This window comes from Epinephelus fuscoguttatus, linkage group LG24, assembly GCF_011397635.1.
Source record: "Epinephelus fuscoguttatus linkage group LG24, E.fuscoguttatus.final_Chr_v1".
NCBI classification, from domain to species: Eukaryota; Metazoa; Chordata; class Actinopteri; order Perciformes; family Serranidae; genus Epinephelus; species Epinephelus fuscoguttatus.
Genome location: NC_064775.1, coordinates 16,245,266 through 16,261,997, shown reverse-complemented (window position 1 = coordinate 16,261,997; position 16,732 = coordinate 16,245,266). Strand labels below are relative to the sequence as shown.

Here is a 16,732-nt window from a genome sequence, read left to right as displayed (position 1 = left end):
CGTATTGTTCCTGTCTGGTTCACCTTGCTCACTGGAGTCACCCTGGACGAAGCAGCCAGAACGGAAGTGCGCTGAATGTAATGAGGCCGGAGCATCCTTCCTCTCTTTCTCTCTGTCACTGTCTCTCTTTGTAAACGCCACAGTGGCACAGACAGACATCTCATTTCTCCTGCATAACAAAGGCCTCTGTCAACATACAGCATGCAATCCGGGGTCAAGCTCGCCTGTGTCGCTACAGCATGCTGTCATAAAACTACATTTAGCAATGCAGCAGACGGAGCTCTCCACCATTTAGCTCATTACTCCTGCGTCCTTCCCCATTCACAGCGCCGATCATAACATGCATGTTTTTCAACGAGCGGTAGCTGCATTAGCTCGAGTTGACTGACTCTCTGCCTGAGGCTAGCTGAGGCTATTTATAGCTCCCTGTCTCCCGATGCTTGCCCAGTGGGACCAAGAAGAGAGGAGGATGGAGAGAAGGAGAGAAAGAAAGAGAAGGAGGGAGGGAGGAGAGAGGGAGCTGGAGGGAGGAGGGGGCTGCTGGGTAACTAGGCTACATTCAAGATTGATGGACCCTGTTGCCAAGGTATAGGGCACTTCTCTGCAAGCGTGGCGGTTGTGTATGTGGTTTGTTGCTCCATCATGTTGCTCTTTCTCCGTGGCTTCTACCTACGGATGTGTGTTTGTACACACCTGCGCTCCCTCTCCACGTGTGTCTCAGGTATCAGCCGTGCGGTCTGGACTGAAAGCTTACACGCTTTGTCTAACCAACCACAGACAAAGACATCCGTCCCCCTAATTCCCTACACTTGAGATGTAAAGCTGGTACCAGCACTTTGCGCAAAAGCCGGCGTAGAATTACTGCGAGCCACAGGTGTCATCACACACCTCATTTACATTGCAAAATCCGCCAGCGTGTGTGTCATTTGAATGGGCTTGTCAAGAGATATCAACTGTCACTGATGTGTTTGTTTTGGAGCAGCAGGGATGTGTGAGGCGGCGTGACCACCTGTCTGTTCTCACAATATTTCCTCACCTTTTACATAAAGTCTGACAGCGTGCATGTACATGAGACCGCACGTTTGACCTGCGCGCCGAGTCCTGCAAAATTTGAATTCAGTAGCACCTGTTTTGAGTTTTTTTTTTTTTTTTTTTATCTTGATACATCAGGCGGCAAAATCTGTCAGCTACTGGCGAGAGGATTTGGTTTAAATAAACACATGTGCATTGAGATTCATTTGAACAGGACCAAACGTGACGAGTCCACACCCAAGTCCTCGCAGGGATTGGTGCATCATGGGTGCAGCCATTCATACAAGGTGGTGCGAGACGAATACACACACGTAATCAGCGAACGATGCATCCTCCAGCTTCATGGCTAATTAAGTGTGTGTGTGTGTGTGTGTGTGTGTGTGTGTGTGTGTGTGTGTGTGTGTGTGTGTGTGTGTGTGTGTGTGTGTGCCAGTCTGGTCCAGAGAGAATTCCAGAAATAGATCATGCACAGTGAGACGCTTGCCTGTTTTCCTCTCTTTTATTCCTCCAAAGGGATTTTACATGGGTTTTCATCTCGCATCCAAAGGAATAATTGCATGTTTGTGCGCCTCAGATGTCTCTAAGCCTTGTGCTCAGAATATATATATATGGATCAGGTGCTTATGATTGCTAAAAATACATACATATATGGAGAACGTGTGTCAGTAGTCACAGATTTGTGTGCAGTCGCGATGCATGTCAATTCCATCCTCTCCTCCCTTTTTGCGCCTTTTCGTTGTTTTTCCTCCACCGCCTCATCCTCCTCACCTCCCTCCCCTCTCTCCCCTCCTTACCTCTATCTTCCCCCTCTCCCCCGATGCCTCCTCCTCCTCCTCCTCCTCCTCCACCACCCCTCTCTGTCGCTCTGCTTTTTATAGCCATGTCTTCCCAGGGCTCGGCAGCTACAAAAGCCTTTTCATGTTGCCACTATAATTACAGCCTACACTCTTGCACACACACACACACACACACACACACACCCACGGACACGCATGCACACAAACACAGGAGAGGAGCGCAGCAGCAGCACTGTGTCTTTGTGTCTGCATGTGTGTGCGTTCTCCACATGTGCTGTTATACACAAAAGGGTGAGCTATTTTTACCTCTCTCCCTCCCTCTCCTCCTCTCCATCCCCCCACCACCACCACCACCCCCCTCTCCATCCCTCTCTGCTGCTGCTGCCAACCACATTTGCTATGCTGAGCACAGGCAGTATCAGTCGAGCCCCAACATCCCTCCTCTCGCACACTGAACTCACACACAAGCACACAGGAGCCGATGAAGGCTGCTCCCTCGGTATCCCTCAGATTCCGAGCTTATTTTAGAGCACCTCTGCAGCCGAGCATCTCAGCAAATTCACAGCTCTCTCTCTCTCTCTCGCTGGTCATGGATCAGGCGGTCGCTCAGGTGGCGGTAGCCGCGGTGTGGCACGCGCTTGCGGCTCTGCAGATGACCTGAAGCCCGCTCACTCATCTTAACCGCCTGATTAGCAGGTTTGTTGCTGGAAGCTTGTCTCAATGTTGCGGACCATATTTGAAGCGGAGTGTGCTCTCTCTCCCACAGAGGGGATCCTGGGAAAGGAGCAGCCGCTGGAGGTTCTGAAGACATCGGCGCTCAACCACATCCCAACAGGTTGGACACTGTGTGTGTTTGTGTGTGTATGTGTGCATGGGCTCCTGTAAACCAAAGCCTGTGTGTGTGTGCACCTACGTGATTTCACTGTTAACCACATCCTGTGTGACTTTGCATGCATAGGTTTTGTGAGTCCAATTGTCATGATTGTCTCTGTCCTGTTATTGTCCTCACTTTAAAGACTATCATCTGTTCTCATGTAGCAGCGCTGTGACATCACTAACATGACAGCTGAAAGGTTTTTTACAAGTCTTAAAAGAGTCCATGCTTAGTCCTGTGCGCTTTATTTATGCAGTGCCATTTTGTTGAATGGAAATACAGCCGCCCAAATGTAGGCGCTCTGTTTGTGAGCTTATGTAAAAATTGTTGTCGGATGTCTCAAGAGAAATGGCTGCCAAAAATATATAGCAAAACAAACATTAGTGCATATCTTGGTGATGTGTTTGCTGCAAGTTCCTGAGGCAGGTGCTGAGATAGTCCCAAAACAAATCGCCTTTTTTAAGGCTACCTCTTGTGAAACAAAAATATTCGGCTGTGTGCATCCTTTGCTGTGAGTGTACTGTATTTACAATACTCCAGCTCTAGTGAAAATGAAGATAAAAATCAAAGTAAATGAGGAAGAGGAAGGGGCAGAGATGAAGCTGTGTAGAGGGAGGCAAGATTGCAGAAATGAAAGGGGCACAGATGGAGATGAGGTAATCTGAAGGAGAAATGAGTCTGAGGTAATATATGCATAATGCATTATCTAATTCCATAATGAGGAAGCTTAAATTGTTCTGTGCATTTCATTTTTCACCACAGAGAACAATTTGGATTTAGAAAATAATGGAATAGTAAAAGTGCGATTCATAACTTACTCCCCACGCTGCTCTTTAGTTCTCTGTTTCTGTGATGCCACAGAGCGGCAGTAAGCAGGGAGGTGCTGTTAAACACTCAGCCAGCCTGTTGCTTTGGAAGAACAAATAAATAACAACTCTTTCCTCAGTCTGACCCAAAGTATCCTCCTCTTGTCCCAAACCTCACTGAAGCCTCACATGTTGTGTCATGTTGTTGTTGGGGTTATGTTCTGCGTGCCTCTGGCTAGGCTGATAAAATATTGAAATTCACTGGAGTGACTTCATCAGATATTCTCGAAATCTGTTGTCTTGGATACAGAGCTGCCGGGGCCTCCACGTTGGTAGCGTGTGTGACCCGGACTGTTTGGATGTGCTCCTCAAAGGAGAGTGCACCTGTCTAAGAGCATTTACACCACATCCTTCCACTATAGTCTGGAACTGTTTCCTCACAGAAAATGCAAAATGCAGTTGTTGCATTGTTAAAGACTTAAATGCTTTGTCATCTAATCTGTATGTAATCCGAGCCTGGTGCATTTAAGCACAGAACATGGAGTGTTTTCTTTTGGGATGCAAAGCAGTGGTTGTTGCACCTGCAGGGAGCATCACAACTCAAAGTAAACACCTGAGTTTGGCTTCTCACAAAGTAGTGCAGACTGATTTAAATATTTTTTGACACCTTGAACTTGACCCCATGACAAGGAAGGAGAAGCGCTAATAGATGGTTTTTGAAGTTGTGCTGAAACGTCAGTCAGTCAACAGAAAACTGACAAATATTTTAGTCAGCTGTCTGCTGAATCATTGATCTCATCTATCAAGCAAAAATGCAAAACAGTCACTGGATGTGAATCTCTCAGACTTCAAGATTTTTCTCTATTATAACTTTCATATTTTTGGATTTCATTGACTGCAAAATTTAGGACTACAGCAGGTTAAATGAGTTACTCTGCTTGTAATGGACCTTTCTAGTCATCTAGTGACCACTCAAAGCACTTTCTACACTACGAGTCATGTTCACCCATTCACACACCGAGGCCGAGGCTACCATACAAATTTTAACACACTCACACACCGATGGAACAGCCATCGTGAGCAATTTGGAGTTCAGTATCTTGCTCAAGGATACTTCGACATGCAGCCTGGAGGAGCCCGGGATCGAACCGCTGATCTTTTGAGCCTCAGCTGCCCCTGCTCTTGATCAGGGATGGGTTAACTGCTAAGAGTATTTTTGACCAGTTAAGCGTATTGGTCAATAGGTTGCTGCTCTTCAGTTTACTGCACTGCAAACCACACAGGTGTGGTAGCAGCTAGCTAGCAGCGCCACTCATTTGGTGATTACTGCTACTGATGCTGTCCTGACCCAACAACATTGCTGTTGAAACATTGTGCCCACCCTCTGCTCTCCCCCCAGGTGAGTAAGCAGCTCAACTTTAAGCCACAAACCCCCCTTAGCATTGTTAACTGTGTTATTACTGTTAGCGTCGTTAACAGTGTCAGCACAGCTAATGATACTAACATAGTTAAAAATTCTATAAAGGGTCTTCATGGCTCACCAGGGCAATGTGGGGGGAGATCGTAGGGTAGCCATCATGTTAAATCTCACCACCTTTACATGGATAGCACTTTGAAAAGGGCACTAAAGCTCTCTGAGTCAATGGAGCGCCTGACTAAAATCAAAAGCCTCTTTTATTTCACTTAATTTTGCTTTTTTCCTTAAAAATCAACTTGCAGGTTAATGGGTGTTGAGCTGTCGAAAGCAGCATTAACCGAACCTGACATCCTTATTCTTGACTGATCAGTAAAACGTTTGGTCTAGAAAATGGCTTTCTGGGGTGCAAAATCCTTTATTAAGTCTGTAAAATGTCAGAAAATTCACAGCTTTCCAGAAACCTTTGGTCTTCAGCTTTTGTCTGACCAATAGTCCAAAACCAAAGTGAGTTTCAGCCATTAACTGTATGTGGTATGAGGATGGGATGTGGTCATAATGCCTATTTAATCTTAAATCTTCATCTGTTTGCACTCATTCAAGATTGGAAACCAACATTTGACTGTGGGGCTCACTGATCACTAAGGCCAAGTATGCTCAAAATACTCATTATATTCTCACAGACTTGAACACGTTCCTGCACGTACTGCACCCCAACCGTCACACGTCGTCCCCCTCTACGTCTCACGTGTTATGTCTCTGCCTCGCATTCACCCGTCTCCTTCCTCTTAAGCTGCCGTGCTGCAGACCGTTGCATGATGTCATTGAGACCGCGACAAGTCGGAGCTTGCTTTTGGCAGAACAAGACTCACTGCACCTCACCACGTCCCTCCGTCACACCCTCCCTGTTCCTTTCCCTTCCCTGTCAAGAGTTCTGTCTCGTTCTTTAGGAGGTCACAGTGATCACAATCAGCCTTTGCTGCAAGCTCATAACCAGGATTATCATCTCCAAGAGTTCGCATGGAGGCAAAACTCTAATTCACAGCAGCTGAGAGAGTCAGCAAGAGAAAGTAACGTAGGCGGATGTTCACGCAACCCACCCTCAGAGACCAATCAGTAAGCCGACCGCAGCTATTTTCCACCATCAACAGATGTGCTACTTGTTGCCTCTCATCTCGCCGTGCTGCTAAATTCACTGTGAAACCTTGTGCAGAATATCTCCTCTTCTTTGTCATCTCTTTGCGTGCTTAAAAAAAAAAAGATCTCAGGCACATTTTACTGAGGCCGCTCTAAACAGCTCCGCTCAGCTCAGTATGACATCTATTAAGCTTAACGAGTGTGGAGCTCAGGCAGTCGGACCGTGGGATATACAGTCGGCGAACCGAGTCTCAAATCAGAGACGCCAGCCCTCTGCATTGTCTGGTATAAATAGATCTGCAATTGGAGCCAGAAGAGTTGTGGAGTGCGCCCGAGGGGTTGTAAACAGATTGTGATTTGTTGCGGGGAGATGGAGGGAAGAAGGTGGGAGGGAGCTACTGAGCAGGCAAGGACGCAGAGTAGGGCCAGAGGATAGGGCATGAAGAAGGAGGATGGAGGGATGTGAGGAGAGGAACCTGCAGAGAGGGAAGGTGGTGAAGGAGTAAAGGTTCAGCTGAAGGAAGAAAAAGCTTCCAAAGAGTTGAATAACCTTCAGTAATTACATAAATACACAGTGGAGAAGAGACGCTTTTGCGCTGAGATGTTCAAATCATGAATTATTATTATGCAACAGCCGTGGAGATTCCCTCTCATGCTTAAAAAATGTTCCATATCAAACTGAAGGAAACTTTTAAACGCTCAAAGGAAAGAAGAGAATGGGAACAGACGTGTGAGGTCTCTGCTCTGTTTCTGCTTCAGATTCAGAGGAAACGTTACCTTCAGTTTGACAGACTGGAATTGAACTGAAGTACCTTCTCTTGTCAAACTCGTGTTGATCCGGGTGTCAGTTGTGTAAGACTCCTGGAAGCTCCTCCGCTCTCCCTCGAGACGGCACGTTTGTCTTTGTTTTGGTTTTCTCTGAGTGCCCCCATATTGTCTTCTATCTGGCACACATCAGTAAACTGATGTACGTGTTTGACGTCACAGCTTGTACACAAAGATGTGCTGATATCAAAGTTTATCTTTGTCAAGTGGCAGCCAAGTTAGTCTGGTGGGATTCTCAGTGCTCCTCCATGCACGTCTCTGGGTAGTTCAGCTAGTGTTGTGTGTGCTTTGACCTTTGAGACAGCAGGTTTCTCTACAGTCATTCAAGCCAAATGAGGTTTTTAATGAACTACACTGCAACTGCAGTGCATTTTATTGAGCTTGACCTGTGACCTGCTAATGATTATTTTCATTATTGATTAATCTCCTGATTATTTTTACTTGATTACTTGATCAACTGTTTGGTCACAACGCAGTGAAAAATGCCTATTCAAATTGCTTAAATGTGTCAAGCCAACAGTCCAAGCCTAGAGCTTTGATCAGGCCCGAAAAATCAGACACAACCCTTCATGAACCTGAATACTTAATGTCCAAGCCTGAACTATGATAGCAGTTCTGGGCACATTTATTACAAGCTAAAGCCAACTAATTTTTTTTTGTTTGGTAACCAATATTTCTGACATAAGATGCGTTCGTAAATAGCTACTCCAAGCGCTAGGGTGCACTCTGGCACAAAGTGGACTGTTGTTAAATTTGGGGCGCTGCTGGAATATACAGTTCAGTTCAGAGCACCACACTCTTGGAGCAACAGAGTGTACTCTGGAGGCAGAGGAGCAAACAGCAGTAAAAGTGAAACTTTAATATTTGCTAATTCATATGGAAATAGGATGGTCTAACACTGGGAGATTAGCGAGAACCCAACTTGATCCAAGTAGGGGGAACATTGAGAAATTACGGCCCAGTCTAAGCCCAGCCCGAACCTGGCGTGCCAGGTTGGGCCCATCTGGGTTTGGCCAGAGAATCAAAACTTGATCCAAGACCCAAAGACATTCATTTTGTTATAAATTAAGACAAGTGAAACACGTACTAATCTTTCGCATTTACTGGTTAATCGATTATCAAAAACGACTAATGAATTAAATTTAGACATTTTGTCTCACAGTTATTCTAATTTGATCTGAATGATCTGAAAGTTTTTTTGAAATCTTTGCAGCAAAAGATTTGCAACTCCAAACATTTTCTTGAAAGACTTTTCTTTAGAAGTTGTTGCTAAATGGCGACCACCAGGGCTTTAACATGAAGCCAATACAGAAGTGCCAAAAGATGCAGTTCTTTGAATGGCCACTTGAGGCTGACTCTAAAAGCCAGTCCCCATAGAAATTAACATATTTACAGCTTGGTTAAAAAAAAAAGTCTGTATAGCTGATTTCCTCGTTTTTGACAACTACGGAGGCAATTTTTTACATAACTCACCTGTTTACATTTTATTAAGGCTTAAAGTTATGCACAATTATGGCTGGGCCATTTTGAGTGACAGACTGTCTGTCAATAGTGTCCTCGGCTTCCCGGTCAGATCCACGCCTCACTCCTCCACAGCTCCACCCTCTAGCCCAAATATGGTCACTTCTGGCGCCCAAAAACCAAGATGGTGACAGTCAGATGTCGAACTTAAGGCTTCAAAACAGGAGTCCAAGAACCAAAGGTGGACGTCGCGGTGACTACGTCCTTTTATTTTTTTACGGTCTATGATTTGCACACATACACAACAGCATAAAACAAGATAATAGAAATTAAACAGATGTGACAAATAAACATGATTTAGCAAAATTATAAGAAAGTACATGGTAATAATGAGCGCACAAATTTGCCACATCAACACCCAACAATAGTGAAAAGAAAATACACATATAAAAAAAAACATGTCTGTTCAAATGTGCAGAGGCATGCACGCAAAATAACAGACCTGTGCAACAGCAAAATCTGAGATAATAATGAAACAGGACATAATTGTGTTTTAAAGAAGACTAACAAACAATTATGTAATAGTAAGCCCTAATTTTATTATGATCCTGCATTATTTAAATATCTGGGGAGCCTCCCTGTGGGGAAGGTCCTTACTCGGCTTCACCTGAAACCATTTTGTGGTTTTATTTGTTTGGGAAATGCTGGCAAATTCCAAGCCAGGAATTTGAGCACACGGTATTAAACCACATGGGAGAGAAAGAGAGAAAGAGACGGTGGTTATTATAAGTAGAGGAAGGGGGGGGGGGACCAAAGGAGACATGCAGCTGAATGGGACGCCTGCGAGTGAGTGGGAGAAGGAGGCAGAGATATTCGATGCACTACAACCGGCACAGAGGGTTTTCCTTGGCCTTAGAAGCAAGGAAAGCAGGTCGAGCGGGGAAAAGAGCAGAGAGGGTGAGGAGAGAGACAGTGTGTGTGTGCGTGTGTGTGTGTGTGTGACGTTGGTTCCTGGAAAAGCAGAGGGCTGCAGAATAAACAGGCTGCATGCCTGAGACTGCCCTGTGATGTCACCACTGGGCAAATGAGGGACGAGGGGAGGAGAGAGTGAGGAGCGAGGAGAGAAAGAGGACAGAGACGCCCATCAGGTTAAACAGGAGAGGGGATGAACGGAGATCAAAAGAGGTGAGGAGCAAGAGGAGAAGACAGATGAGCAGGAGAAGGAGTCCTTCCCTGTAACAGACTGAGAGAAGAAGGAAGGAGAGAGGAGGAGGTGCAGTGTTAAGGAGGAGGGGAGGCCGCTGAGAACAGGAGGAGGAGGAGGAGGAGAGCACTGATGGGTACGTTTAACGCCACCACCGATTCCCACCTCTCTATCCCTCTTTTGTGCGGGGAACAATTAGCACCACTGGCGTGACAGAGATGCCACACGAGTGTGTGCATTTGCGTGTGTCACCGCCAATAAGTGCATGAGGCTGTTTGTGTTTGTGTGAGGGACTCAATATCCGTAGAAGAACATTTTGTACGGTGAGAGTGTGTGTGTGCACGCATTTGTGTGGATGAGTTATGGATTTGCATTAGCCACGATTGGGTCCGCAACGCTTTGACAAGTGCAGCTTTCTGTCATAATCACATCTCTCCTGTCCTGTCTGTCTGTCCTTGTCTAATACCTCTGATGTAAAATGATTGTCCTGCTCTTATGTAAATGATAAAACTAATATTAGATCAGAAAAAAGGGGCGAAAAAGAAGACAAATTAGCCTTTTATTAACAGACGTCAGCGGTTACAGTGCATGTTTACCTTTGACGTCAGCCCTCAACTGACCCTGAAGTCTTAATATGGAGTCCTTGCTACTTTCAGCCTTCAGCCAAGACTCCTTAATAGTCAGCAAGACATTGACTCAGGTTCTCAAAGTACAAAGTGACTCATGCAGATCTAGGTAAAATCGTGACATAACTGCAAAAAATAAGTTAATGAGAAAAGCAACTTTAAAAATAAATTAAAAAAAACTCTAAATGTCATCATCACTAAGAAGTTTTCTATCATTGTGATTATTTTCAGATCTGACATCAAATGCAAACTTTCTCTACGGAGTGATTCACGATTGTAGGAGTCTGTCTGCGCTAACAAGCCCCCTCTCTGCTTCCCTTCTCATCTCATCAACTGCCAAACTATAGCCGTCGTCGCCTCTGAAACGAGCAAGGGCCAGAGAACAGCCAAAACTGAGGGCGTCGCTGCATTTAATTAAATACTGGGTACCTTGTTAGTCAGATTCACAAATGCTCGAAGCTCCTTTTCATGGAGGGAAACTAATAGTGGAAGAAAGAGGGAGACTGAGGTGAAAGAGGGGAATGAAAGAAGGCATCTTATAACAGGGAAATGTCAAACCTCATATCCTGAGGGTTGAAATAGACTAATTTTTCCTTTGGTCGCATTGTAAGTAGATTAGAAGACTGTGCCAGCCACTGACTCACATGTTGTCATCCCCCACATGACAGCAACTCCACAAGGACTCGTTGCATGTTGTTGCTATGTTCTCCTAAGGCATGGATGGCAATAGCCGCAAGGGTGCATTTCACCTGCTGCACGAAAACACAAAAGAGGAAGTGGAGTGTTTAAAGGCGCCATATGGCTTTAAAGGCAAGTGAAGCTGTTTGGATGCACAGTTACAGTTCGTCTGCACTTAGAATACTGCTCAGGAGTTTTCCAAGCTTACGTCTGCAATCTATTTAAAGGATCTCCTATGAATGCTTTATGGCTTTATTTTTCAAACGTGGCACGTCTCAGAGAACGATGTATCATACATCAAAATGCGGCCCAACAGATGCAGGGTACTCAGCCTCAAAACTTGGAGTGGAAATGAAAAGATATCAGCTATTTTCCAATAAAAGTGCTCCTAGCAAGAAAAATGTGTCTGTTTTTCAGTCTGTTTTTCAGTTTGTCACAGCGAACCATAGAGTGGCTATTTGACAAGTATAGTTTATTTATAATCATTGAAGCCTTCTTGAAGGTTCTTTGACGCCTTAATTTGTGTGATTTTGTCAAAGGATTGAGTGCAAGTGTGTGTACAGTGTAAGTGCATCTGTGCGTTTGTTGGGGCATGTGTGTGGCTCTGCTATTAAGTGTACCAGTGATGGCGTGTTTGCCTCTTTATTAACACAAAGTTCCAGGCAAGTATCTCTGGCTCTCGCCACGCTCTCTGTAAACATGTAGGTAAATAATCAGCCAATCGACTCCTATTTATTCAGATTTAATGGGGAGGAAGCCGCGTGATTGGAGGGCTTCCTGTGCAGTGATTTGTGGGTGGCTGGCCCGGCTCAAGGTCTGCACCTCGCCGGGTCAATGCAATCTTTGTCAGGTGTCGCCGGGCTTCACGTGTAACTGTAGCATTAGTCATGGGTTGTGTGTATGTGTAGCAGGGTGTCTTTGTTTTTTTTTAAGGCATCAATGTCACTCTTTGTGACGCTTTATCAGTTCCCATGAGAACATTATGTCATCACCTCGTTCACAGAGGGGTCAGAGGTCAGGGTTAGCTATTGAAATACGCTCTGCTATGGTTTAAAAAATGGAAGATGGTTACCAATGTGGGGGTTTGAAGCACCGCTCCACCTTTAAATGTCAGCTGATTGATTACTTTTGATAGATGCTAAAGATTTAGACCTTTGTTTGGGATGGCAGGTCAAATAACAGTCAATACTGGTGTTTTATTATCAGGTGAAGCTCTGCTAATTTGATGTATCTCTCTGATATCACTGTTTGTGTGTTTAGGTAAGAGTGTCAGCTAAATCTTTATTTTAATCTTTGACCCTTACATTGTCAATTCTAAATAAAGTAGTAGTCTAATTAATGTTAGTTGTACTAGGGTTGGGTTACGTTCACATTCGAACTGATACCGGTGCTGGTTGTGTACCTAAAATTTGGTACTGGGACCCAATGGTCTATCTGCTTGTGTTTGTGTTTGAGTTTTGTGCGTGTGTGTGTATATATGTGCATCTGCTCATCTATCAGTGATGCGAAGCTATTACTAAAATAATACAGAAAAGAGAATAGACCAGACACTGAAACTTTTGCAGCAAATTGGTGCTGCAGAGATAGTTTGGCTAACTGGGAAGCTGACAGAGCAGCCACAGAGCTCAGTGTCCCGCTTCAAGGCTTCAGGACACTTCTGACTCCTGCTTGTACACATGAGAGTGTCATCATCAGAATGAAAATCTGCAGCTATGTATTTCCGTCTCTAAAGTTGCATAAAAGCTGGTGAAAAATAAAGAACTTATTAATTAAGACCTCAAAGCTTTGAATCATTCAATGATGCTGCTCAGTTCTGGATCTCTGAGCAGGTACACACTTTAGATAACATAGATAACAAGGGCTTTGATTTATTCACATTCAGCTGTAAAAATTGACAGTAAGTTTTTGTCATTCTCAACTATGATTGCTCTGCTCTAACTTCTCTCTGTCTCTCCCCTCCATCCCTACAGTGGACATCAACTCGGCGCTGCCCCTGCGTCTCCCTCCAGCCGCCATCCCCATGGACCTGCGCGTGGACCATCACCAGCAACAACAGCAGCAGCAGGTGTCCTCGCTCTCCCCGCCCGGTCAGCAGTCGTCCGGCCAGGCCGGCGGGGGCGTGGTGGGGGCGTCGGTGCGTGAGCAGCAGCTGCAGCAGGAGCTGCTGACCCTGAAGCAGAAGCAGCAGATCCAGAGGCAGATCCTCATCGCCGAGTTCCAGCGGCAGCACGAGCAGCTGTCTCGCCAGCACGAGGCCCAGCTCCAGGAACACATTAAGGTATGTCATTTACATCATTGAAGGGGTATTTGATAAGAACAACGGTGAGATGTTACTCTAGCCCTGGGTTGCTGTGTAAACATGGTGGCCACCCATGTGAATAAGAGGCTTTATTTTGAGACGCAAAACCCCTTTAGCATTGTTAACTAATGTAACGTTAGCACCACTAGCCGTGCCGACACTGCTAATGGTGCTAAAAATGCTAAAGGGTTTTTGTAGCTCAAAATGAAGCTGCTTACTCACCGAGGTGACCTTACAGAAGACCCAAAGGTGGCCGCCATATATATTTATATTCAGTGGGTCAGGAATGAGTGGCGATGCTAGCTAGCTCCCACCCAAACTGGACAGTGAGAAATATAGAGCAGTGGATAGCTTACCCGTTGCATAGCAGAATTTATCCATAGACCAACTTGTGTACCTGGTCAGAAATTATCTTGGGGGTTAAATGATTGAGAGTTAACTGTTGAGATCCCTGTTTTGACAAAATATTTTCAAACCATTTTCTTTCAAAGTTGAGTAAAAGTTTACTTTTGTCCAGGGACTTGCTTACAACTCCAATTATACCTCTTAATATCCAGCATATCAGCCTCCTCAAAGATTGTATATTGAGTAAATTTGGCCTTTATTTTCAAGGAAAAACAGAATCATCAATCATTAACGCTGTGCACAGTCAGCAGCCAACAAAACACATCAACAAATACAGTTAAAGCAAGAGAACAAGTTTTAATTTAACTCCTCCAAGAGGCAACAATCCAAAAACACAGCAGCAGGCTTGCAGCCCGAACCTATTTAAAACTTTACTAAACAAAGCAGAAGCAGTGCTTGATTTAGTCTGCCACAGGATTCTTCATTAACAGACTGAACTCACTAACACAGAGAGCAGCTCCGTCAGCTTTAAATCACTTTGCTCCGAGTAAAGAGGGAGCAGAGAACAAGGAGGCACTTTGGCTTCATTTGCTTCAACTTCAGGGATGGATAACAGCAATATAAGGATGTGTTTAGATCCAGAAAATGTGTGAAAGATGGACTTTTGTAGTGCTGGTGGTGTGTTACATAACTAAACCCTTATGCGCCAATCCTGCTGTAACCTTACTTTAAATATCAGCATCCAGTATTACATACTGTATGTTCAGGAGCATGTTTTAATATGAAGAGCCAATGTTTGATGCTTCCACTGTATTTGTTCTTCAGAACATAATGACACTTTGAGTCAGACTTACTTTACACGTCGAGCGGTGCATGACATATAGCAGATGAAGCTGGGATCACACGCTCGTATCATAGTGACCTGGAAATACAAAGTGAATCTAGATCAGCACGCCCACACTCTGAAGCTCTAATACATCAGGGCCCCTGAGAGCAGCGCACAGCTCCTGTGGGGCTGAAATGTCATGTAAAAATATTCTACTGTTTGTTCTCTTTAGAATATTACCGCTATAATATGAATGGTAATGCACACATATTCAGCTGAACTACTTCTCAGAGTAAAAGGTCTAAAAATGGATTGTGGGGGCAGAAGATTTGATTGCAATGTGCAGGATTACATTAGTTTGAATTTAATGATTTTAATTCCTCGTGTGCAACTTGATTCATACTCCAGGTCTGTCTTTCTGTTCATTTCTTTCTTATATACTGTCTTTATTCTCTCCTTGTGTCTTTTTCTTCTTCTCATCCTGCTTCATTTTGTCTTCTCTTTACTTCTTTTCCTCCTGTCTACCTTCTTTCCTCTGTTTATTCCTTCCTCTCCTACTTCTTCAATTTAGTCCCTTTCATCCTGTCTTCCTTCTTTCCTTTCCTTATTCTCCTTTTACTTTCCTTCCTGTATTCTTCCTTTCTCCACTTTCTTCTTCCCTCTGTTCCTTCCCTCCTCTCTGACTCCTTTCTTCTATTTACTTCCTGTCTTTCCATCTTCCTTCTTTCCTTTCTTCTGTAATTGCTGTCTCTCATTTTCTTTTTCTTTCATTCCTGTATTCCTCCTTTCTCCTTCCTTCTTCCCGCCAACCCTTCCTTCCTCTCATACTTTTTTCTTCTGTTTACCTCCTTTCCTCCTGTCTTCCTTTTTCTCTCCTCCTTCTTTCTTCTATTTACTTCCTTTACTCTTGTCTTACTTCTCACCTCTCCTCCTTCCTTACTGTCTTTCTGATTTTCTTCTTCTCCTTTCCTTCCTGTATTCTACCTTTCTCCACTTCCTTCTCCCCTCTGTTCCTTCCTTCCTCTCCTCTTGTCTTCCTTTTTCCTCTCTTCCTTCCTTACTGTCTTTCTGACTTTCTTCTTCTCTTTCCTTCTCGCATTCTACCTTTCTCCACTTTCCTATTCCCTCTGTTCCTTTCTTCGTCTCCTTCTTTCTTCTCTACTTCCTTTCCTCCTGTCTTCCTTTTTCTTTTCTTCCTGTTTTTCAGATTTTCTTCCTCATCTTTCCCGTTTTCTTCCTTTCTCCACTTCCTTCTTCCCTCTGTTCCTTCCTTCCTCTCCTACTTCTGTCTTCTGTTTACTTCCTTTCTTTCCATCTTCTTTCCTCCTTTCTTCCTCCCTTACTGTCTTTCTGATTTTCTTCTTCTCCTTTCCTTACTGCAGTCCTCCTTTCTCCTCTTCTTTCTTCCCTTGGCCCCTTCCTTCCTATCATACTTCTTTCTTCTATATACTTTCTTTCCTCCTGTCTTTCTTCCTTACTCTCTTTCTGTTTTTCCTCTTTCTTCTCCCTTCCTACCTGTATTCCTCCTTCTTTTACATCATATGTTCCCTCTGTTCTTTCCTTCATCATTTTCTCCTCTTTCTGCTTTCTTGTCTTCCTTCATTTTTCTCTTCCTTCACCACTTCCTCTTTCCTGCTTAATTTTTTGTTTCACTAACCTGCTTGGTCTCCTTCTTTTCTTTCTAGCTTCCTTAATGCATTTTGTCTTTCCTCCCTTCCTCCTCTTCCCCTTTTCCTTATTTTCCTGTCCCCTTTCTTTCTCCTCTTCCTTGATTCCTCCCTGTCGCCCCTCTTGTCGGTCTTACTGTCATGTTGTCATCCTTCTCCTTGTCTTTACTTTTCCCTTAAATTCCTCCCACCTTCCTTATTGTCTTCCTGTTTTCCTTCTTTTCTCCATTCCTCCATGTGTTGCTTCTTTCTTTACTTCCTAAGTTCCCTTTGCTCTTTCCTTCCTCTCCAACTCTTTTACTTCTTTCCTGTTTTCTTTCTTTTTTCCTTTTTTGTTTTCGCTTCCTTTACAACTTCCTGTCTTCTTTTTGCCTCATTTTTTTCTTACTGCCCTTGTTGTTTTCCTTCTTTGCTCTTTTCCTTCCTTACTGCCCTTTTGTCTTCCCTCTCTCTTCCCATCCACTCTTTTTCCCCTTTCCTGTCTTCTTTCTTCTTATCCTCCATCTCTTCTTTCTTTATTCTGTCTTGCTCTTCTTGTCTTTCTTACTGTCATCTTGTCTTGCCTCCTTCCCCTCTACTTCCTTATTGCCTTCCTGTCTCCTGTCTCTTCTCCCTTCTTCTCCGTTCTTTCCTTTTTTCCTGTCACCTTTCTTGTTCTTGTCATCTTGTCTTCTTTCTTTCTTATTTTCCTTCCTTCTATTGTTGCTTTTCTGTTTCTTTCCTTTTTTCTTCCTTCTCTAC

General features: G+C 44.2%; 1 protein-coding gene across 3 annotated transcripts in view; it reads left to right on the top strand.

The window, feature by feature from the left end:
- LOC125884727 (histone deacetylase 4-like) overlaps positions 1 to 16,732 on the top strand; it is a 74,592-nt gene that overhangs the window by 17,200 nt on the left and 40,660 nt on the right. For 2 of the 3 annotated variants that reach the window (XM_049569863.1, XM_049569864.1), the window contains exons 3-4: positions 2,596 to 2,664; positions 12,825 to 13,132. In XM_049569863.1, coding sequence (XP_049425820.1) covers positions 2,596 to 2,664; positions 12,825 to 13,132 — 377 coding nt within the window. Of the gene's footprint in view, positions 1 to 2,595; positions 2,665 to 9,319; positions 9,687 to 12,824; positions 13,133 to 16,732 lie in introns of those variants that run through there. The other variant, XM_049569865.1, reaches the window with a different exon arrangement.